Below are 23,013 nucleotides of genomic sequence, written 5' to 3' on the forward strand. Positions count from 1 at the left end.
GTAACATTATCCAGTAAGGGAAAAATAGCTTAAAACTAAAATATAAAGATAAGGCTGTCAAGAACAAGGTAAACCCGATTCCCAACTGAGATGTCCAGAGTCCCCATCAAGTAACAGTCAACGTTAATTGTACACAAAGTCCAATGATAGCTATATGCGGGTATCTCAAAGAAGAACAATATAGCATCCAGACAAAATAGGGCACAAAAAGCGAAAAAAAGGATGAAAAGTATGTACTACAGCAATAAGGTAACCAAAGCAACCAGGCTCAGTCACACTCACGCTCATGCTTTCGCTCAATAACAAAAGCAACATTTCAATCCGTAGATACAATCTCCACTCCATCCGGAGCAGGAGAACTAATAGAGGCATTCTTGCGGTGCTTCTGCATCCCCAGAATCTGCCACGCTCGACCCATCATACCATGACCCAAGCCCTGAGGGAATTCAACAGAGCCCTTATGGGCATGTTTAGAAACACGATCGCGCATTGCGCGTTCCTGCTTAGCGGCAGCCAGACGGTCCTGCTCACGCTCGTGGTTGACGATCTCATCACGCCATTCAGCCCAGTGCTCAAAGTTCTCGCGTTGCTGGAGAACCTGGTATCGAAGACGAGTCTTGGATGGACGCCATGCGGTGCGGTTGGCGGTGCTGTCGTCGCCGCTGGCCGGGCGAGTCATTGTGGATTTGAGATCGGGGACGTGTGACTCCTTGGTCAGCTTCAGGAGATGGGACATTACATCTCTGCTTTCGAGGGCGGTGCGCCGGACCTTTTCTTCTTCTGGTGTGGGGTTGGCGCGCGTGAGGGGCATGTCGAGCCAGGCGTGCATTTCTGTTGAACGCTGGACGGAGTATGGGTCGAGGATGTTTGAGCGGCGGTTCTCCTCGCGCAGGAAACGCACGGCTGCTTGTAGGCTCTCTACTTCGGCGCGGAGAGATTCGTTTTCTTGCATTGCTGCCAATGAGGCCTCGCTGTCGATTACGACGCCATTGCCTGTCGTTTTCACGCCGGCTGTACCGGACATGCGCTTCATGCGCTCAAGACGGGCCATGTACTCGTCTCGCTCTGTTTCGGCTACTTGGAGCTCTTTCTTTTGTCTTTCAACGGTTTCCTCCAGTTCGCTTTCTGCTTCCTGGATTTGCTCGATTCGAGCCTCCAGGTCCTTAACCAAAGCTGCCTTCTTGCTTGCTTCCCGCATCCTTGATTCAAGGTGCTCGATCTTAAGGCATTGCTCTTCAAGGGTGGTGTCTTTCACACCAAGTGCAGCAGATGCCTCATGGATTTCATTCTTCAATCGACGAATCTCGTCATCGGCGTCCGGAGAAATTGTTTTGTTAGACTTCAGCTCCTCGGCACGAGCAATCCAAGGATTAGCGCCTCTCTCAAATTCGGTTGTGCGAGACAAATCTGACGAGATGTGATCCAACTCTTCAAATTGACCGCTTAGGTCACGCAGTTTGCTGAGCAGTAATGAAACCGGGTCGTTGCTCTCTTCCGATGTTTCGGAAGATGAAGCAAACGATGCAGAAGCCTGTGACAAGCAATCCAGGATTTCCTCCAAGCTGAAAGCCTCCGTGCGACCTTCATCACTAGTAAGACTGACAATGCTCTCACCGAGTAGCCGAGTAAATTCTGAAAGTTGCTTGGTACTGGTTTCGGCATCCTTGAAGGGCTCATCGGCCTCCTTTGGAAGAGCAAGAGACCTAGACTGCAGATCGTCAAGAGACCGGCTGATTTTGCCCATCGCAACCTTGCACCCGCGAGCCTGAGAAACAAAGGAATCCAGTTTGTTAAGAGCAAACGATTCTTCCTCCCTGTCCTCTTCTGAGGTAAGCATTTTGGCCTTGATGATGAGCTTGAGGCGCGCAATCGCAGTGCCGGCATGGTCAAGGTATGACTGAGACAAGTGGGCACGCATACACAATTCATCGGCAAAGATCTCAAGGCTAGAAGGAAGAAGGGTTTCTGCTAGGTGCGCGATAAGAGCGATAGATCGCTGCAATTCCATTGCGAGCTTCGGAAGATTCACTTCGTTCTTCTTCGCGTTCTCGATCCAGAAGTTCAACGTGCGCTCGACTGGTTCCATTTCAAACATTGCGACCTTGATGTTTCCGAATTGTTCGGGAGAACAGGTTGTAATGAAGTTCACAAACCGATCACATACATTTGAGATCCACATAAGATGTTCCAGCACCTCGTGGGCCTTGAAAACTTCTTCATGCGCCGAGAGTGCCGAGTTCTCTGAGCCCCGGTCTCGAATGGTGCTGCTGATAATAGTGGCCTTGAATCCAACACGCTTGAAGCGGAGTAAAGCCTGGACAGAGTTCCTTTCGCCGTCGAAATACTCTGGCAGATACAATTTGACCATCGAAAGATGTTGTGCGGCTTCCTCCGACTCCATTCGGCTCAATTCCATGTCGATAGATTTGGTCTGGGCCTTCGATGCGGAAGCTTGCAACTTCATATTTAGATCCATCATGGCCCGGGACCGTGTGGTGAGATCGGTGGCCTCCGCCTCGGTGATCTGTTGGGTTGCCCGCATGTCTTCCAAGTCAGTTTGTAGGTTCGTCACCAACTCCCTGAAGCGAGACAGCGTGTATTCAAGATCTTCAATGACCTCGTCCTGCTGGTTAATTTTTCGGCATTGGTCGCCGAAAACGCCTTCCCGGTAGTCAATCTCTTCCTGGAGTTGTTTCTCGGTTTCGATATGGGTGTACTCCATTTCATCACTGATCTCCTTGAGAGATTCTAAATCCTCAATGGCAGCTTTGAGCTCGTTGATCTCTTCCTGGTAGCGCATGTTCTTGTCTGCCAGCTCTTCGATCATTTCTTCGGCGCCTAACGCAGTTTCCAGCTGCTGCTTGAGATCCTCCACATTGGTCTCTAGGACCAAAAGCTTCTCTTTCGCCGCCTCATAATCAGATTTGACAGCGGAATATTCCTCGAGGTCCTCTTCCAATTCCTTGATCTGGGCCTTGAGGTCTGATTCCTGCTGTTGTGTCATATCTCGCAAACGGATGAGAGCTTCACGAAGACGTTCATTGGTTTTCTCCATCTGGAGCCATCCATGACTGGATCTCTCCTCTGGACTTGTAACCTGGCTAAACTCTTCGTTCTCCTCTCGGAGAACCTCCACCTCTAGACTAAGCTCTTCCATCTTTGATCGAAGTGCTTCACACTCGTGTTTGAAGGCCTCGGCTGTCTCCTCCGCCATTTCGCGGTCAAGGGCAGCCATTTCCATGAGTGATTCATGCTCTGCCTGGATTCGATCTAATTCATCAAAGCGAGCCTCAGTGTCTTTGAGCTTTTTGCGAAGTTCCGTAACCTCCATTTGCTGCGGTTGATATTTGGCCTGCAGCTTCTGAATGATCGATTCGAACTTATCGCGTTCAGTCCGAATTTGTTCCAGGGTCTTGAGTTTCTCCCTATCCTCGACTCGTTTCTTCTCCATCTGATTAAGCTTCAGCTGGAGCTCCTCGATTTCTCGGTTCACTGCAGCATTCGAAACTTGACGTTGCGACGTAGATACCGGAGCTCCAGCAGGGCGTGTGGTCGCTGGACGAGTTGCAGTCAGCGACTGTCGAGAGGTCTTGGGTGCCAGTCCTCCACTTGGCGCAGCCTCCCCTTCAGTGCCAGGTGACTCAAGGTCGGTTGTGTTCCCGGATTGCCCACCTGTACGGCTACTTCTTCCATCGGATGCCTTTGTGGCGCCAACTTGCCTTGATGTAGTAGTAACCTTTGACGCCGCAGGGCCTGTTGCGCGTGTCGTAGTTTGCGAGCTTGGCCGTGAGGTCCGGGCTGCTGGCCCAGATACTGATGGTCGCGCAGTTTTGGGGGCATTTAGTGCTGCAGAAGAACCTATAGAGCTTCTGGCTGTGGTAGTTCCTCGGGGTCGGGTCGTTCCCACAGTAGAGGTGCGTGGAGTAGGGGTAGTCCCGATTGAAGGGCGGGAAGAAGCGGTGGCTCCTAGTTGTTTCGTCGGGGACTTCGTGGGCGACTAAAACGATACAACGTGTTAGCAAACTGGATGTTGCAAGCTACCATGGGCCATAACACACTCTCAGAGATGGGCGAGCTGCAGCACCCCTCGGCGCTGGGGTAGGAGTAGAGTTTGTGCTGGTGCTTTGTCGCCTTACTGCTGTGGGAGGCAATCCAGGTTGTTTGCGCAAACCAGCTGTGAGTCCGGGTTGAGGCGCTTTGCTGCCGGCCGCGCTGGCAGCCGGTTTGGCGGTTTGTTTACTCTCCCGCACAGGTTGTCGTTGGATGACCTTTCCGACGATTGATGGTCGAACAAACATGCCGTACCCTGGCTCGCAATTGAAGTATCGTTCTCCTTGTACTGCACCATCATTCTTTCCGGTGGCTTCATCCAATTCAAGACCGATCCATTCTCCTTCCGCAAAGTGGGTGGTACCGATGAAGCGCACCGTCGCTTGTCGTCCATTGGCCAACTCGACCACCGAGCCTACAATCATGTCTTGCCCGGACATCGTGAATGGTTTCAAGAGCCACAGTGAGCCCTTGAGCGATAGCCGGTGGTGTTTGCTGATGTTGAAAGAGAAGGGAACACGGAGTCAGGAGTCTCATTTGACGCGCTCCGCTGATCTATGTCTGCCTGAGGCAGCAATTTATACTTGAACTTGACTTAGCTGCACAAAGAACTGGAGAGGGTCCCTGAATTGTTTCTCTATCATTAGGTTGAGATGTAGTTCTACTATACACAACTGCCAGTCTCGTATTTATGTAAGTTTAAGCGTATCCGTAATCATATGCTTGGGCATTCATAGTCGTAAACCAAAGTCTAACAAAAAAGGAACAAATAGTCGTGCTCTAATCTAAGCAGTATCGCTTTGCTGTTTAAAGACGTGTGGGAAATGAACACGTAGCTCTTCGAGGCTGGAGATCACATACTTCGATGCCGGGTTGGATGGTATGGGAAGCCCCGGTTCCACCAAGTGAGCCGTAGTCCAGCCCCGAGCGGTCGAATGGACACAATTCAAATGGGAGTCGTCTGTATTTTCTTGTTAATTAGGTGTCCAAAGACGGAATAGGTGTACAGCGACATACCAACGAAATAGCACCCTTCTGTGGTAGGAGCGCCAGCTTCCTTCTCCGCCTTAGCGTACATATCCTGGCTTGGCTTGCAAACTAATGGCAGTTGTCCGTAGTCACAATAGGTAATACCCTCGAAGAGATCCTCAACGCCGAGCAGCTTTATCACCCGTTTCGCGTGGGTGACATAGGCGTTCGTGAGCAACCATGGCTTCACCTTGGTTGTGTCCAGGTCTTCGAGCAGTTTGCGCAACTTGGGATCGGGCTTGAGAATAGCATCAAGAGGTAAAGCGTCGTCAACTTCGTAGTTGAATGCAAGCGGGTCGATCTTATGGTGGCGAGTGAGGCCCTCAATAGCTAGTCCATACTCTTTGTAGTATTTCTGGTGCAGCATGTGGGCATCTTCCGAAGTAAGATCAAGATGTTTCACGAAGAACTTATCTAGTAGAGTTATAAGGTTAGTGACGAGTATCAGAAGAGTAATTAATGTCCCTTACTGATCAATTTCTGCATTTCATCGTGGATGTTGCAAGCTGCGGGCATATACCAGTCAGTCAGAGCTCCAGTAACCCGAACTAAATAATTCAACCTTTGGAATAGAGCTGTAAAGCAAGCGCATGGTATTAGCGACCCTAATTCATCACATTCAACTTTCATTGACTTACACAGTTGTCAATATCGAAGAAGAAGATCGGCCGAGAGTCACCGACTCCATTTGCGCCGTTGGTCGCCATCGATCTGGAATTGCAATAACGGAGAGGCAGAAATGCAGGAGAGAATCTAGAGACAGTCACCGGTCGAAGAACCCGAGGCACAAACAGACGATACATGAAAGAAAGAGAGAGAGAGAGAAGTGAAGGTCGAAGTAGACCTCCTTATCGCCCCGTGATGTTTACCTAATCGGACTTAGCGCCGGAAAACATCGTGGACTCGCTGCAACCCTTCATTTGCTGCTGTTTTTTTTCCAACTCTCAGATCTTCTCTTCTCTGTAGGAACTGAGCCGTGAATATCTCACGTGCTCTGCGTTGGCAGTTGGAGTTATCTGAGACTAGTTTCAGAGCTTCTCAGCCGATTTCTCGGTTTCGACCGTCTCCCTTCCCCCAGGCGCTTCCCTTCAGTCATGCCAGCTCATGGGACAGCAACTCACCTTGCAGCAGGTCCGATGGCAGTTTCAGCACCGCTACCAGGCGATGAGGTACGGGAGTACGAGAAAATCCTGACCATCAGTGATGAAATCTTCTCGGGCTCTCATCCCCGGCTCAAGGTCCCCCAACACCTCGTGCGCAAATCTGGATCGCGCAACGGCCAAACTGTTCCTGTTCGGACTCAGTTACCTAAATCGACACCGTCGAGGATTGCCACGGAGAAGGTACCTTCACTTGAGACCACCAATCAACCTTACAATAGCTCGCACAGTACCCCGGCTGGAAATGCCCTATCTGCAGCAACACAGTCTGCCCGCGTGGCTTCAAAACCTACATCTGAGATTGATCCGATCTTTTTGACCAAGTCGGATGATTTGGTCAGAGCAGAACTACAGTTACAAAGACAGAGAGTGGAGAGACAACTGCGTGATCAAGTGGAGTTGAGGAGGATGGAGATCAAGCAGAAAACTGCTGTCCAGGACACGAAGCCCGAGTTTGATGTCTCGGAGGTCTTCAAACAAGCCCTTGAAGTGGTGAAACCTGTCTCGCTGAGCGATTCGTCCGAGGCCAGTGGCCCAGATGGTCCTACAAGCGACTTTGACAACAATTCCTATTACTCCAGTAGAGCTCCTGATTCGCCTTTGCAGCCCGGCGGGCAACACAAATCTTCCCCTGTGGCTATTGTTCCACCAGCAGGCCCTGCTCAGCATGGCCCAGTAACCCATTATCCAGATGAGTTGCAGCGACTTGAAGCTCTGAACCAGCCGGGATCTGATCAGGAAATGCAAGATGCTTACCATGTTTCTGACCAGCGTCCCACGTATTCTCAGAATCAACCCCGCTACCACAAAGCAGAGGATCCCAACCAGTACCGCGAGTCACTCCAGATTGAGACCGCAGATGATTCCGAGTACTCCCCACCTGCTCCAGCGGCGCCCCTGGCAGAAGCTCGCGACTATCCTCGTGAGATAGAAAGTGGAAGACAACTCAGACCAGATGGTAGATACATCGATCGATCCCGTGGCCCCCGCAAGCCTCCATCCCCTGCAAATGTGAGGGTGGTTCAAAACCACATCACATCACCGGCAGCTCCCCGACCATCTCGCGTGTCGCCTCTTGCTACAGCCAAGGTTCCTCCTGTTCAGCAACTTCGCGATGAACGAGTTGAACATGGATCCGATCAAACATACTCAGATCCTGATTCTGCTCGCGGCAGTCCAAACGTACCAGCCGATGTACCAACCCCAGTCATCATGTCTCGCAAACGGCGCAGACTCCGTGAAGGTGGTGAAGAATCCCGCCAGGCTTCTTACAGGACAAGAAATGCAGAGCCTGTGGAGACATACATCAAAGAGGAGCCTGTCTCTCCGCCGCCTTTTGCAGACGACCCTACCACTGTTCGCAGTCGACACCCACAAGAGCGCCCCGTTTACATTGATATCGCGTCTCCGCAATACGCACCAGTGTACGAAGGTCGTGGTCCGCCAATTCGAGAACCGGTGTACGAAGTTGATCCGTACCACGAACTTCCACCGGACTCAGGGCCTCCGCGCGCAATCTCTCGACTCAGCACCAGACGGCCAATTCGGGAGGATGCAGATCTTCGACGAGTCGCCAGTCTACAGTATGCTCGGCAATCAGACTATCCTCGTGAGTACATCGAGGCCCAGCCACGTCCAATTCGGGCAGCATCGTATGTTGTGGAACGCCCGGTCCAAGAGCGGCCCAGGTATTACGACGAAGCCCCTTCTTACTCCCAGCACCGTTACATCCCTGTGGATGACATGCCACCACCAACCTATCGGGAGCCTTACTACGAAGAGGCGCCACCGCCACGGGTCATGGCACCTCAGCGTCGGATCGTGTATGATGAGCATGGCAACCAGTACTATGAGATACTCCCAGCACCAAGATACCAGCCAATGGCTCCCCCGCCGCGACCCGTATCTCAAATGTCGAAAGCCAACATCTACGAGGACCAAGTTCCCCACCGCACTGCCAGTGTTCGCGCGCCCTCGGTTGTCCAGGATCCATACGTTGAACGCCGCTATGTACAGGAGATGCCCCCGCCCCAGCCAATCTACAGGCGAGTCACATCAGACTATGCTCGTCCCGTTGCTCACGAGAGACAACCCTACGCAGCTCCACTGGAAGGCCATGAGCCTTACTCACGCAGCGGCAGCGTTCAAGTAGAGTACCTCCCCCCTCGCCACCCAGCTTACCTCGATGAGCGCGGAGTGCCCCAAGAGAGAGTCATTCGAACAGCCAGTGTTCGTCCTCCACAGCCTCGATATGAGGAGCCGCATGAAGTCGTCCAGCGAGTTGGGAGCGTGCGTCCATCTATCCCGGGTCGTGAGGTCAGTGTTTTCATGGAAGACAGGCCGTTGGGGGAGTACGTCGAGAGACCGTACTACATCCGAGACAGACGGTACTATGACGGTGAAGGCGAAGGGGGAGACCATCTGGCATTGGATGGCGCAAATGATACGGTTCAGCGAGTTCGGCATTATCAGTAGCGTCTTGCGCCCTGAGTTTCTTTGCACGGCATTTCCTGATTTTGTACCTGAATTTGTTCTTGAGCGGCTCATATCCAAGCAAAAGCAATCCAAGCAAAAGCGATGCAGACCTTCAATGTCTTAAATCTATTGTTCTGTTAAAGTAGTCTCTAGTCTACGGCTGTCAATGAGACCATTGGTCAATTCAATGGTTCTAGAAGCAACCCCACCAGTCGCAGAAAGTCCGGTACATATAGATGCATATGTCCTTGACACTTGTCCTAGTGCTGGTTAGACAAAAGTAATGAAGTATATACAAGGGTTTTAGACTTTCCACAAATTTCAAATTCGATCACCGAGGGTATAACTATAGTGATATAGTCAACTCAGTATGTATCTGCAGCATGTAGACTGGTCACGCTTTTATGCAGTTTCTGTGTGTACTTCCGATGGTTTCTAATACCAATGTGCATATATGAAGGTCATTTAGCAATATACGGTGCAATTCTAGCTCAATTAATGTAGCCGATTGTATGAAAAATAGCTATTTATGCGACTTAAACTCAGATATATATTATTTCAATGAGATCTGAATAATTGGTATACCTCACGCTCCAGAACTGTCTTTCCTCGTTCTTTATTATTCTGTTAGCTTCATTAAACATCAAACCATACTTTATAAGTTAGTCAACATCATAGATTCCGGGACTGACGCAATACCGTCGACACAATCACGTGATGCCGGTGGATGACTTGGAAGTACACTTCCTGCCCAGAACAAGGCATAGAATTAATATATTGACCAATCCTGCTGGCAAATATCAAAAACTGGCTAAAATGATCGACAAAAAAAAGTACCAAAAAAAGTGAAGATAGTGGCGACTGGATTCGAGGGGAGACTATACCCGTAACAGTTGGTCTTCTCCCCTCAACCTTCATTAAACCGGGGGACGGGAGCAAATGCAGTCTGGTTTCAAAACACACGACTCCACGGTCCACCCAGTCGGAATTCATTTCGAGGCGTCAAATGTGTCTTGACCCACTACGTCTATACGAGGGCATGACGTCGACTACTTGAGGGGGTCGGCAATGTGCATCCCTACATGTACAGAGTACATTTGTCACTTATACTGTAGCTCAGCACACGCCTACAGGAACCCCTATGGAGACCGGATGCACGACGGAGTGCCCCGAGTCCACAGCCAAAGGTGTCTAGGCATCAGCATCCAAGCTCCACATGCCTCAGTTCCCTCCGGTCCAGCCGGTGTATGAAGGTGCCCTATCAGGCCCAAGTGCCAGTGGATCGGGAGTACGGAGGCATACAGGGTTCTTTGTCCCGGAGCCTATGAAAGGATCAACCCGCGTATTACGGAATGACTCGGATCCCGATCTGGCCAGTGCCTGAAAACCGGGCTTACACCTGGGCACGGTATGGATAAGTTATGGCCAATGTCTTGCACAGCCTGGGAGGACGCGCAAGAGGATCAGCCAGTCCTGTTCAGCTGAGCTGTTCCTGTAGGATCACGTGACGCTCGCTAGAGTGAGTGCCAAGAAGACCCTTGCGAGTGCCATTCTCTCTCTGCTCTGGCAACCGTTGGGTATTGGGCTGAAATGTAATAATCAAGTAGTGAACTGTTGTATACTCAGCTTAATTTGACTGTCGTTAACTAGACGTATAGACTTATAGCCAGGTGATAGAGCAAAGTATTGTAGACCCGTACTGGCTTGATTTCTCCATTCTGATTTCTACCTATTCTTATTTGCATTTACTTATCTGTATTTATTCGTATTTCAAGCCTCTTCCACCTAATTCCTATACTATTCCTTTTGTGTTCGGTCTAGAAGGTGTTGGTTGGCCCGATCTTGGTTTCCACCATTCCCGCGAAACGCCCACACTGGCCATTCCCATCCCTGTCGAGAACGGCCTTCTTCCCACTCTCTTTCCCCCAACCCCATCCACCCTCTCTATCCCCTCGACTTGCTCAAGGGGTTAGAGATCTTACCCTGGTCATGCACAAGATCTCCAACTTTACGGGTCAAGCCCGGCATGGTTGGGAACGAATGACGCCGACTTTCGGGATGTCCAGACCTCACACCGACATGGCCTTTCGCCGACCACACGGGGCACCGCCCATGACGCCGCCGACGAGCATCGATCCCACCGTCAATCTGTCCTTCAACGTCCCTTTCTCATCAACCTTGGCCGGTCCCGATGTAGAGGACGTGCTCCACGCCAGTCCCGGCGCTCTCCAGCGCTGGACCTTCCCCGAAGGCACCCCAGAAGGCACATCCGTGCACCAGCTCCCTGTCCATACGAACAACGTCGAAGGTCTGCAGAGGCTATGCCGGAAGATCACGGAGGAGAAAGGAGGCCGAGTGGAAGCAACGCTTACGACCTCCGAGGCCAAGGCTGTGCCTTCGCTACAACGCCGACCAAACGGCTTGGTGACCAACGTGTGTGTCACCGGAGATGGGGAGATGGCGCGCAAGATGCGTGCCAGAATCTTGAACGAGACCCCAATCATGCTGGTACGTGGATGAATTTTTTTGGTTGAGGCACTGGCAAGATTTTCAGCTCCACAGACATCCTTGCTAACTAACCGGTGGAACAGCGATGTGCGACTGTCGACGTGGATATGCATCTTATTGTGGATGGATCACCCAAGGGTATCCGAGCTAGTGTCCTCGAGCACATGGACACCTTGGCTGCCTACACCGGGGCCGACATTTTCCTGCTCACACCCAAGCTCCACGATGCGGACAGTGCTGTGGTTTCTTCCTATGGATATGCGTCGGATAACGGACTGGACCAGCGCTTCCGAGTCGCTATATACGGTGATTTGGAGAGCTCGGAACATGCCAAAACCCGGGTGCTGATCATGATCGATCAAATTGTACGTCTTGTGTGTGGGAATCCTGAGGTCGACAAGCTAACTGGAGAACAGCTCAAACGCCATGTGGACGCCATTAAACTGGACTCGACCATGCACACTTTGGTTTGCGGTCGTACTCGCAAGAACATTAAGCTTATTGAAGCTGCTACCGGCACCGCTATTTACTTCCCTCCCCCCTTCCCCCAGATCTTCGGTTATATACCTCCCGGTGCGAATCGTCGAAGCGAGGACGAGGTCTATATTACTGGCGAGACGCCAGAGCAAATTGCTCGTGCCAAGCAGAAGCTGCGGGAGCTGGTGATGGGAGTGAAGATTTTTGTCAAGGATGTGGTTGTCAGCTCAAGCAAGATCGACAACATCCTGCTCGACCGTCTGGACAAGGTCCGCAAAGTCATGGAGATGAACGGGTCTTACGTTTTGTTCCCTCAGCTGGGCAGCCAGCGTGGACTTGTTCGGATCCAAGGTACCGAGGTGTTGCACGTCGAGCGGACCGTCAGAGAGATTATGGCCTTGGTGCGTGGTGCCACAACATTGGAGTGGAACTTGCTAATATTTGTCTAGGCCGGTCAATTCTACTCTGCTTCATGGTGGATCATCATGCCGGATCCCGCGCAAGGTGGTCTCCGTGCTCCATCGACCGCCGACATCCGCTCCATGCTATCGGATATCTGTACGAACTCCGAAGCGGAGGTCAGCTTTGACAACCTGACCTTTACGATCAACGGCTCTGATGATGCAGTCAAGGCTGCCATGACGGTCATCAACCAGATTCCCTTCGTGATGCGCAGCCAATACCAGATGCGTGTGAAGATTGAGCTGGCCAACGAGCACAAGGAGTTTGTCAGCGGCAAGAAGAACGGCAAGATTAACAAGATCATGGGACAGAGTGAGTACTTTCAGGAATCTACGTATGGAGTGTGTTGCTAACTCGCATACAGGCAACGTCCAGATCATCTTTGACGGTTTCAACGAGTACAACTTCTACATTGACGTGTGCGGCAACCAGTACGAGTCGACTAAGAACGGCTTGGATCTGGTGGAGCAGGAGATGCCTGCTTCCATTTCCTTCCATGTGCCGGACCAGTACCACAAGCGGATCATCGGAATTGGTGGACAGCATATCCAGCGCATCATGAAGAAGTACTCTGTCTTCGTGAAGTTCTCCAACGCCATGGACCGTGGTGGTATGGGCAAGGAAGATGATGACATCAAGGTTGACAACGTTATCTGCCGGACCCCTGCTCGCAACGCTCAGAGCCTGGACCTTGTCAAGCAGGAGATCATGGATATGGTCGAGAAGGTTGATGCCGAATACGTCTCCGAGAGAGTCGTTATCAACCGTCTGTACCACCGTGAGCTGTTGGCCCGCATGACTGAGATCGACGAGCTGGAGAAGAAATGGAACTGCAAGATCGAATTCCCGAGCACCGAGCTTGCCAGCGACGTGGTGACCATCTCCGGCCCCGAGTATCAGGTCCCTCAAGCGGTCGATGCTCTGCTTGGAATGGTACCAGAGAGCCACGAACTTCACTTCCAGAGCTCGGTGGAACTTCGTGACTACTTCAAGTCCGTAGACTTCATTGCCGATGTTCGGACCAAGCTCAAGGAACAATACGAGGTTGATATCAACGTTGATGTTGGTGCTGATCTGCCTACCACTCCTGAGGAAGAAGGCTCCTCTTCGCCCACCCCCGGACCCGAGGACCGCGTCGTCCTCGGCTACACGCGTAACAACGCTGGTGGCCTGAAGGATGCCATCGACTTCTTGATCTCCCGTCTGGTTGGTCACGGACTCGATGCCAACACCGTCAAGGGTGCGATCCCTCGGCCCAAATCCGACTCGTTCGAAGAGTCTCTGCCCTTCTTCGACTCGAAGCTCTTGCAACACGCCCCGGCGCCCCTCTCGACCGACTCGCCAACCCGCCCCAACTTCTCCGATGAGACTAGCGAGCGAGGCTCAATCTTCGAGCGCCTCCGCAAACCCGGAAGTATCTCGTCCTTCTCCTCGTTCATCGGCCGCAAGAACCACTCCGCCTCCCCGGGATCGTTCTTCAAACACGCCTCGAGCAATGCCTCCAAGGCCTCGCTCGTCTCCATGGAGTCTCGCGACAGCGGCTACCGCAACCCATGGAATGACTCCGGCGTGAACCTCGCCGAGGACGACTTGCCCGTCCTCGGCAGCTCGCACAGCCATAAGTCCAGCAACAGCAATGGCTGGCCCACCCGCTTCGACGCCAAGTTCCCCTTCGGCACCGCGCCTGGTGACATGACCCCCAAGCATGACCTGCGCACCTCATTCGACTCTGGTCGTCCTAGCACATCGAATTCTACTTCTGGATACCCGGCCCCAATTGGGCCACCGCGTTAAACCCAAAATATCCATTCGCAGCAGTATACCCTTTTTTGGTCATGAGTTGTTTGTTCTATGTTTTGTTTTGTGCTTCTTTATTCCCAGCGTGATTTTACTTTCCGGTTGTCTTTTTTTTGTCCGATTTGTTGATTGATACCACGGAACGCAAGCAATGAAGGCGTCAGAAAAGAAAACGAGATATCCAAGATCTGCGATAGAGCGGCAATTGTCGTCCTGTTGGACTATATGATTCCGCTTGAGATTTGTCTTTTTACATGCGCATTTGTCGGAGGAATTGGATAGTCTGAATTTCTTGATCTTCGGATCGGGACTTCCGATTTGGGAGTTTCCCATAGTTTGTTTAAATCTTTTGATATCCCCCCATCAATGAGATTTTGCCATTAGATTCTACAGTACAGTACACGGAGTAGCTAGCCCTAGCTGGAAGCTACGGAGTACAGTATGGGGCCGGGGAAGAGCTTGTTTGAGCCTCACTAGCCAATCCTGGCTAGTCTTTAGTCGACCGAGCAGAATATTTCTATCCAGATCCAAGATAGAATACACACACCATATGGTCATGCAATGGCCTCAACCCGGCCCGAGATCTTCAACCCCACGAGTGACGTTGACGTGGGGCCAAACTACATAAAACGAACGCGCAACCCTCCAGACGCTCACTTCACCCAAACAAAACCTCCATTAAACAAAGAACCATAGCCCCTAAAAACCCAACCCTAATATCAATATCAAATCCCTCAAAAATGGCAACCTACCCCCGGCCAGACTTCCAACGAACTCCCCTAAACTGGAGCAGCCTCGACGGCCCTTGGAGCTTCACATTTGACGACGCAGACAGCGGCAAAACCGAAAAATGGCACAAAAGCAGCCTAAACAACACCAGCTCCAAACGCGAGATCCAAGTGCCTTACGCCTTCCAAACCCCAGCCTCGGGCATAAACCTCTACGAAGCCCACGAGGTAATGTGGTACGAGCGGACGATCACTGATATCCGCAGCGCAGATGAAAAGGCGAAGGGACACAGACTCCTCGTCCGCTTCGGTGCGGTCGATTATGAATGTCAGGTATGGGTAGATGGGCATTTCGTCGGTGGACATCGGGGCGGGCATGTTCCCTTCGATGTGGATGTTTCCGATGCATTCGGTGACGGCGATGAAGTTGGAAAGGAAGCTCGTCTCACGCTCCGAGTGAGAGACTCGCCGTATGACCTAACCCAGCCACGAGGCAAACAGTTCTGGGGTCCTGTTCCCGAGAGTATCTTCTACACGCCATCGGGTGGGATTTGGCTTTCTGTTTGGCTGGAGAGTGTCCCTGCTATGCGATTAGCGTGTGGGAGTGGTGGGACGGTATTACGGGCCGACGATGTCGATGGTGGGGTGTTGCACGCCCGGGTTGGCGTTCTCGGACGACGAGTTGGCTCTAAATTCGCAGCCAAGGTCGAGGTCGAGGCGAGACTTGGCGGAGTGTTTGTTAGCAAGGGTGAGGCCGAGCTGCCTCGGGATCAGGATATCGCCACGCTGGATCTGAGTATGAAGGTGCCTAATGCTGCCGAGTTGCAGAGTCGGGAACCGTTCAATGAGGTTGGTGTCTGGCATGAGGGTGTGGCGCTCTGGGCTCCGGAACATCCTATCCTCTATGATATTACACTCCGACTCTACAATAGCACAGGTAATCTGGTCGATACAGTCGAAACGACCACGGGCATGCGAAGTCTGTCCTGGCAAACGGGTGACGGCACATTCCGATTGAATGGCAAGCCCTACTTCCAAATGCTTTTCCTGGATCAAGGCTACTGGCCCGAGACAGGACTGACGCCTCCATCATCCGAAGCGTTGAAGACGGACATTGAACTAGCCAAGAAAATCGGATTTAATGGCTGTCGCAAGCACCAGAAAGTCGAGGATCCCCGATTCTACTACTGGGCCGATCGACTTGGCTTCGTCGTCTGGGGTGAGATGGCGAATGCGTATGAGTTCGGAGGTGAATATGTCGAGCGGTTCACGAGCGAGTGGATTGAAGCTGTTAAGCGTGATATCAATCACCCATCTATCGTTACCTGGACACCGGTCAATGAGTCCTGGGCTGTTTCGTCGCTGAAGGATAATATCGAGCAGCGGAATCATGTTCGCGCACTGTATTACCTGACGAAGTATGATCGCATCCCATCCATTCATCTGATCCATATCCATATCAGAAAGCAAACTAACAGAAACCTAGAAACCTCGATCCAAGCCGTCCCATAAACGACAACTGCGGCTGGGAACATATAAAAACAGACCTAACAACCTTCCACGACTACAGCGACTCCCCAGAACTGACAACTACATGTGCCACCATGGGCGGAATCCTAGGCCCAAAAGGCGGACACGCAATGTTCGCACCACCCATCTACAGCGGTTACTCCGGCTCCGTCATTCTAGACGAGGGCGCGAGACACATACCCGGTGCGCCGGTCATCTGTAGTGAGTTCGGAGGTGTGAATATCACCCCGCCGAAGGATTCTGCGGAGGCTGGCGAGCGGGATTGGGGGTATACCACTGCAAGTGACCCTGCTGATTTCTTGGTGAGATTTGAGAAATTGGTTATGGGTGTTGTGAGGGGTGGGCACGTTTGTGGGTTGGTTTGGACGCAGTTGTGGGTTTTCTTTTTCTTTTTCTTTTCTTCTTCTTCTTCTTCTTCTTATTATTCTTTTTGTGGATTTATGTTTTATATTTTGGGGCTGGGGTTGGGGTGCGTTAAATGTCGAAAAGGGCTCATGCTAACACGAGCACAGGTGTGATATCGAGCAGGAGGTTAATGGGTTATACACTTATGACCGCAAAGACAAGGTACCCGCGGAGAAGGTGAAGGCTATTATGGATGCGGCGAAGGATCATTATTATGGACATGTTACTAGTCATCATTCGAGGGGTTTGAGGAAGTTGTTGGATCAGTATAAGCATGTTGTGCACCGGAAGTAGGTTGGGAGTGTGGAACGTGGGTTAGAGTATCAAGATAGAGAAATATTCATATTCTGCTGATTCATACAACAAGGGTTAACTTTTAATTTGTACGCAGTGCCGCTTGTGAAGTATTGGACTGTCACTTAACCAAATCCACCTAGACAACCCCAAAGCGCGTATACCGTTTCATGCATTGTTTTCGCTCTATTTCTGCTTCTCATTTTTCACCCACTTCTAGTGCCTAGAGTACTCTGACTACTTATCTAAACATATAAGGGCTTCAATGTATGCTCTCTATCTAATTATAGTGGCATTTATGATAGAAATACTGCAAGGAATCCACAACCAAAATCAATTGGACAATGACCATTTAAATACATTTTAATCCGCTAAGAACATATTTCCCATTAATGTAAGACTAGTAAGGGCAGAAAAGGTCGATGACGCTGAATGCTTCCCAGGGAAAAAAATGAGAACCCAAACCCGAATGAGGAACTCCAAACATGCCGAGAGCGGAAAACTCCGAAGAAAAGCAGAGATAGGGACAGAGACATATGCGGAGTGATGAGGATGCAGATTGCATATTACAAGAAAGGAGATAGTAATCACATGTTGGCCAATTCCTGGTCTATCTGTCGGTCCAGGAAGGCTCGTTTATCGCCCGTGAGGGAGGTTTGCAGGCGTTGTTCGACGAGGACGCGGACTGAAGAGGAGAATTTGTTAGTGAGACCTTTTTTTATGTTGGGGAAAGGACGTTAAGTAATGACTTACCCTGCTTTTTGGTGACGGTGTCTAGATCAACCTCTGCCAGACAACCCCGGATCGCCTCGGTGATGGAACCCTCGTCGGGTCCGCCGCCAGCACGGAAATCGAAGGCGGTGCTAGCAGGGCGGGACGGGAATTGACCCAGTGGACTGCGAGAGCGGGAGATACCACCGAGGAGGTTATCAGTGCTTTGGCCCAGGCCGACGCTGTGGCGGCTGGCGTTGGCTGGGTTATCCTGGTAAGCGCTGAGACCGCCCATGGACATGTGCCGCGATGCCGAGGCAGAGTGACCCATCTGAGCGCTCATTTGCGGCATATCCGTGTACCGGGAGAAATTGGACATGTGCGAGTTGCGGTTGCCGGGGACGTTTCCGGGGACGTTGCCGCCGACGAAGGGGGCGGGGGACTGGGGAGGCATGTATGGCTGGTGACGGCCTTGACCGGGGAAACCGGTCAAAATTGTGGATGCTGGCTTGACGGATGAGTATTGCGAGTGCATGTCATCCATCTCCATGGCCATGTCGTCGTACCGGCCAGTGTAGTATACCTTCTCCTGGCTGGCTCCGAGGTCACCACGGCGGCCGGGGAGGTTGTTCGCCAAGGCGTAGTCGTCCCAGCGTTGGAGAGGAATGCTGCGAGGGTCGAATGGCTCGTCCTCCACGGCAATAACGCGCTTGTCACCCTTCTCGCCAATGACGACACGGGTGTTACCCCATGTGAAATCGTCCTGCTTCCAGAAGGAGTACAGGGGTAAGATGAAGTTGTAGATCGGGAACGCAATAAGATAGATGATCATCCATCCAATGTGCTGCCACTGCCGCTTGACGATGAAGATGATTGCCTGGAGACCATACACACCAGCCAGCATGACGATTGAAATCATAGGGAAAGGTCCTGTGTGACTGGCGACACGGTAGATCAGGTAACCAAGGTAGACACAAGTGGCGGGAAGGATGATAGTTCCTAGCAAATCCACAAGAACGACGAAACGCATACTGAAGCAGCAGAAACCGCAGAGATCATTCAGGTATGCCAGTTCGACCAGATTGTGAATTGTCGAGTTGATCCAGCGACGTCTCTGTGACAGAAGCACACTCCAGGCTTCGGGTGCAGCTGTACTGGCATAGGCATCGGGAATGAACTTGTACGACATGGCTGGGAAATGCTTGGTCATGATAGTTGTCAGGTATCGATCCTCACCAAGAGAGAGTAGGTTCTTCTTGTGGAGCGTATCCACGTCGTTGTCCGCGTAGTCATGAATGACTTTGTCCGAAATGATAAGAGGGCGTCCTTTGTCCGCAGTGCGAAGACGGTACATGGTGAAACTACAATTGTTAGCATAAGTTGGTCAACAAAGAGAATGAGACTTACCATCCAGGAAGACAAGTAACACTGCCGAAAAGCGATTCGAATGCCTTGGCCAGGTGATGCGAGATGTAGTACTCGTAAACCTGAATCATGGTCCACCAACTACGTTCCTCGTTTTGAAGACTAGTCTCACCACAAATACCGGCAATTTTAGCATCTGCCGCACATGCAGCAACCAGACGATTGAGAGAATCCTCTCTAACAGTGGTGTCTGCATCGACCATGAGACAGTATTCGTACAGCTCCGGATCCACGCCGATAACATTGTTAATCTGGTGGAAGATTTCCAGTTCGAGAGGAGACATAGGTGAACGATGGTGCACACGGTTGAGGAACTGCATGAGAAGAACCTGGGTGTCACGCTTTCCACGGTTACCAGGCTTAGATTTCCGCTGTTCAGACTCCTTGCCAACCTTGACCACAACAATGTAAGGCACGACGTTACCCTCGTATTCGTAAAGACCGGAGTAGACCTTGCCGTAGTTCAGCTGTTCACTTCCTTGACCGAGCGACTTGCAAGGCAGCGCGGGTGGGTCCATCTTGGGATCAACTCCGAGGATGTCCAGGACGATCTTCGGCGTGGGACGGTCATTTCCGCCACCAACAATCATACCGTCACAAATGACGAAGATTAACTTTCTCTTGTTGTCATACTGCAGAGCAGTCAGAGAGTCGAGACCCTTGCGAAGATCGTTTTCACCTTCGGTGTAAGCAGGAACCATGCAGATGACAAACTTGTCCTGGGGAGTAGGCCGACGCTTGGATCCCAGCTGCAAGGCTGCTAGGAACTTGACGAGGATGACAGCGCAAATGAGAATGGTGAAGGAGAGCATGATCCAGTTGTTCACAGTGCAGCGTGGAGTATCACGGAAATCAACTTTGCCTTGATAAAACACATAGTCGAGACACGTTTGAGCATTTTTGAAGTCCGCTGTGTCCTGCCATTTATCGGTGACATCCTCACCCATGTTTTCCTTGAAGAGCTTGGTGACAGCCGATGGCAGGAAGTTGTATTGGGCAAGGTTGTTCTGCACTTCGAGGGTGTGAAAATAGTCCGTCAGGTCGTAGACCTTTTGGTTCACGATAACCCAATAGCGAGCGTCGTCGTTGGCCTGCTGCTGAACAGTTTTCCGGGTCCAAACCAAAGGACCCTTGTAATACTCGCCGATCTTTGGCAGGAAAACGTCTTCATACCAGGTAATCTTGTGAAGCGCTGTAGTTGTGATCGGCTGTTGAGTAGGCCCCGACTTGTGCTCGGCCGTGGGATAGAGAATTGCGTCGGTGTTGTTGTGAGAAAGAGTCAAAGTCTTGTCGGTGACAAATGGAGCACAGTAGCGGATGAGAGGAGGAGGGAAGTAGGCATCCAGGTTCAAGCCTGCAAACGGTTCCATGTTTGAGGCACTGGTGTCCTCTCCAGTAATATCACTGTGCTGTTGACGCCAGAACTTGCTGATGTCGTAGACACGGCCGTGGATGCTGACGAAGAAATCATTGTCCGTTGTGTGCCAGCCGACTTCTTTCTCATTCCACACCTTGTCCTTGTTGGGACACAGGAGATCACCGAAGGCGATAATATAGAAACAGACAACTCCGTTGAAAAGTAGAATCAAGGCCACAAGGACGACCTTTTCACGCCAGGCCATGCGTACATCAGGGCGCTTCATGCGGCCAACGTATCGAAGCACAAAGGAAGGAATCCAGAAGGTCATGGCCCAGACGAAACCAGCCCAGAGTTGACGGCCCACAGTGATTGTTTTCTTCTCAATGTGCTTCGGATCACCAAACTCAGGGTCGTATTCACCTATATAGTTGCCATACTCGTCGTAGTATGCAATGTCCCCTTTCTTGTCATCACCCTTGCGGCCGAGTCCATAATCACCGCCAGCAGCAGCACCCTGGGTGTATGGCGCACTGGGGGCAACGGACTTGGCACCGCCCATGACACTGGGTGCCATGGTGCCGGCATGTGGCATGGCAAGAAGGTTGGTTGATTCACCCACGGGAGTGCCCTCGGGAGTGTAGCCCGTTTCGTACATGGCAGGGCCATACAAGAAAGGATTGATGGGAGCCTCCTCTGGCTTGAGATCCAGCATACTCTCCGCCTCCCACCAGGCACCTTCCCGCATCCAGACACGCTGTTCACCCACAACGGCATCGCCATTGCTCCATCCTCTCTCAATGATCCAGTTCTCGACACCGTCCTGGCCCTCGGCACAACCGAGTCGTGCGTACCGAGCAACAAACTCCTCGACATCGAAGTCCGCGGTGAAATCGAGTTGCTTCAAGCGGCGGTTGGCCCATTCTGGGAGACGCCAGTCACGCAATTGACGAGACACTGCACCGGCGGACCATGCAGGACCAGTGGCCGATGCGAGCTGTTCTGGCATGTCATCAGTGGGGTGGAGGGAGAGATGGTACCACACACGACTGCTGTTGAGTGTGGTAGGAAGGTCGAATCGGCCCCGCTTGCCCACAGAGATACCTTCGGTATCAACGGGGAAGAGAAGGCGCCTGAGGAAAGTATCTACCTCAAGCTCCACTCCAACCTTTTCCAAAACACCCTGCCGTTTGTCGAGATCATGTTCGCGTTCTCTCCCGGCAGGACCAGTGGTGATTCCAAGGTCAGGTTCCACCTGCGCTACCGCAGAGTTCATTTCACTGATGACGGAACCGCCGATGGGTGGGAGTGGGATTCCATCATCCTTCATCTCGGCGTTGAGTCCGAGGGCATCGTCGAAGACGCCTCTCATCATAATCGCCTTGGCCAGAGCGGGTCGGGGAACATCAACTACAGTGAGACTGACTGTGTCGTCATTCGACCATTGCGCTCCGTTGCCTGAACCATCCTCCAAGGCAATTTGGAGATCGGTCGCGATGGCTTCGTTTGCTTTGGTGATAACCCAATCGACGAGGGCTTCGTAGATTCCTGCAATCAAAACCTCCCGCTCATCAGTGGAGCACTTGTGCAGGAGGATCTCAGGATCAATTCCGAGAAGACCACCGGCATCCTCGCACACCTCCTCCAGATCTTCTTGGTCCACCTCGAACCCGGCTGCATTACCGAGCTTCAAGAGACCAGCGAGGACGGAGAGCAAACCACGTTGGGCAGCGCCTTTGATTCCAATGGCCTTCATACAGGCACGGAAATCTTCTGCAGCGGCAGCATCGTCGGCTGTGGGGAGGTAGGAGGGAGGAGTGTAGGTGTTGGATCGGTTGAGCAGGGTGTATGCAGAGTGGTCTTTCAAGTCCAGGAATTCGCGCTCCGCGGCGGTGGATGCGGATGTGAGGAGATAATAGAAGGCATCGAATGCACGATAGCCTGTCTCAGGCTGGATTTCCAAAAGACCTTTGCGTACATTGATGCCAGAGGTGGAAAGGGCAAAAGAAAGGCCAACGACGGATCCTGGCAGAGTCAAGGTATATGTAGCAGCCAAAGCAGAGTGAAGGGAATACGAAGGATTAAAAGAGGTAACTGCAGTGATGAAAGGTCGAAGGGCGCCGAGTGCGGTAAACGCTACCCCCGGTGTTTCAACGGGGATTGATGTGAGGAACGGTTCCAGCAGAGATGGGGTGGATTGATGGAGAGCGCTGTTCAATGTTAGCACAGGAACCTTTCATCGGCGAAGGTCACATACCCCAAGACGATGCAGCCATCTTCAGCTCGGCGCCGGGCATGTTCCCAAGCCCGGATGGCCAAATCACGGTCAACGGTGGCACCATTCCGACCATCAGGTAACGTGGTAGCCGCGGTCACCCATGTGTTCACCACCAAACTGGTAGCAGAGTCTAGTTGATATGGCTGGCCAGCGGTATAGAACGAATGCAAAGCATTCAGCAAGGTTGTTGTCGAAACTTGGGACCCATGTTGTGGTCGCGGTCCGGCCGAAAGACCGGCGGACTGCGTGGAGAAGACCGAATAGCGGTTCGACATGACGGACCTGTGACCGGAGGGTGATTTTCAAGGCAAGATACGATGTCTGGCC

The 23,013-nt window shown here is 51.8% G+C and overlaps 6 protein-coding genes across 6 annotated transcripts; 3 read left to right on the plus strand and 3 right to left on the minus strand.

The window, feature by feature from the left end:
* Positions 1-316: 316 nt before the first annotated feature.
* On the minus strand, positions 317-4,490 carry PENARI_c018G09893 (uncharacterized protein; the record flags this gene model as incomplete). The annotated part of the gene is made up of 2 exons (XM_022634644.1): positions 317-3,997; positions 4,059-4,490. The coding sequence occupies 2 exons, from the start codon at positions 4,488-4,490 to the stop codon at positions 317-319; spliced, it is 4,113 nt and encodes a 1,370-aa protein (XP_022485578.1).
* A 345-nt stretch (positions 4,491-4,835) lies between these two features.
* PENARI_c018G10389 (putative pyrimidine 5'-nucleotidase) lies at positions 4,836-5,786 on the minus strand (the record flags this gene model as incomplete). Its single annotated transcript, XM_022634651.1, has 4 exons — positions 4,836-5,011; positions 5,068-5,493; positions 5,550-5,654; positions 5,720-5,786. 4 exons carry the CDS (start codon positions 5,784-5,786, stop codon positions 4,836-4,838), a joined length of 774 nt encoding a protein of 257 aa, XP_022485595.1.
* Positions 5,787-6,173: 387 nt separating this feature from the next.
* Positions 6,174-8,714, plus strand: PENARI_c018G04684 (uncharacterized protein; the record flags this gene model as incomplete). The annotated part of the gene is made up of 1 exon (XM_022634550.1): positions 6,174-8,714. The coding sequence occupies one exon, from the start codon at positions 6,174-6,176 to the stop codon at positions 8,712-8,714; it is 2,541 nt and encodes an 846-aa protein (XP_022485583.1).
* Positions 8,715-10,703: 1,989 nt separating this feature from the next.
* Positions 10,704-13,955, plus strand: PENARI_c018G12371 (KH domain protein; the record flags this gene model as incomplete). Its single annotated transcript, XM_022634685.1, has 5 exons — positions 10,704-11,222; positions 11,306-11,587; positions 11,639-12,100; positions 12,149-12,473; positions 12,526-13,955. 5 exons carry the CDS (start codon positions 10,704-10,706, stop codon positions 13,953-13,955), a joined length of 3,018 nt encoding a protein of 1,005 aa, XP_022485632.1.
* Positions 13,956-14,698: 743 nt separating this feature from the next.
* Positions 14,699-16,915, plus strand: PENARI_c018G05247 (glycoside hydrolase family 2 protein; the record flags this gene model as incomplete). The annotated part of the gene is made up of 3 exons (XM_022634562.1): positions 14,699-16,104; positions 16,173-16,589; positions 16,729-16,915. 3 exons carry the CDS (start codon positions 14,699-14,701, stop codon positions 16,913-16,915), a joined length of 2,010 nt encoding a protein of 669 aa, XP_022485644.1.
* A 587-nt stretch (positions 16,916-17,502) lies between these two features.
* csmB (putative chitin synthase) lies at positions 17,503-22,961 on the minus strand (the record flags this gene model as incomplete). Its single annotated transcript, XM_022634516.1, has 4 exons — positions 17,503-17,600; positions 17,669-18,987; positions 19,034-22,618; positions 22,666-22,961. The coding sequence occupies 4 exons, from the start codon at positions 22,959-22,961 to the stop codon at positions 17,503-17,505; spliced, it is 5,298 nt and encodes a 1,765-aa protein (XP_022485506.1).
* Positions 22,962-23,013: the final 52 nt, after the last annotated feature.

This window comes from Penicillium arizonense (genome assembly GCF_001773325.1).
Source record: "Penicillium arizonense strain CBS 141311 chromosome Unknown PENARI_contig018, whole genome shotgun sequence".
Lineage (NCBI taxonomy): Eukaryota > Fungi > Ascomycota > Eurotiomycetes > Eurotiales > Aspergillaceae > Penicillium > Penicillium arizonense.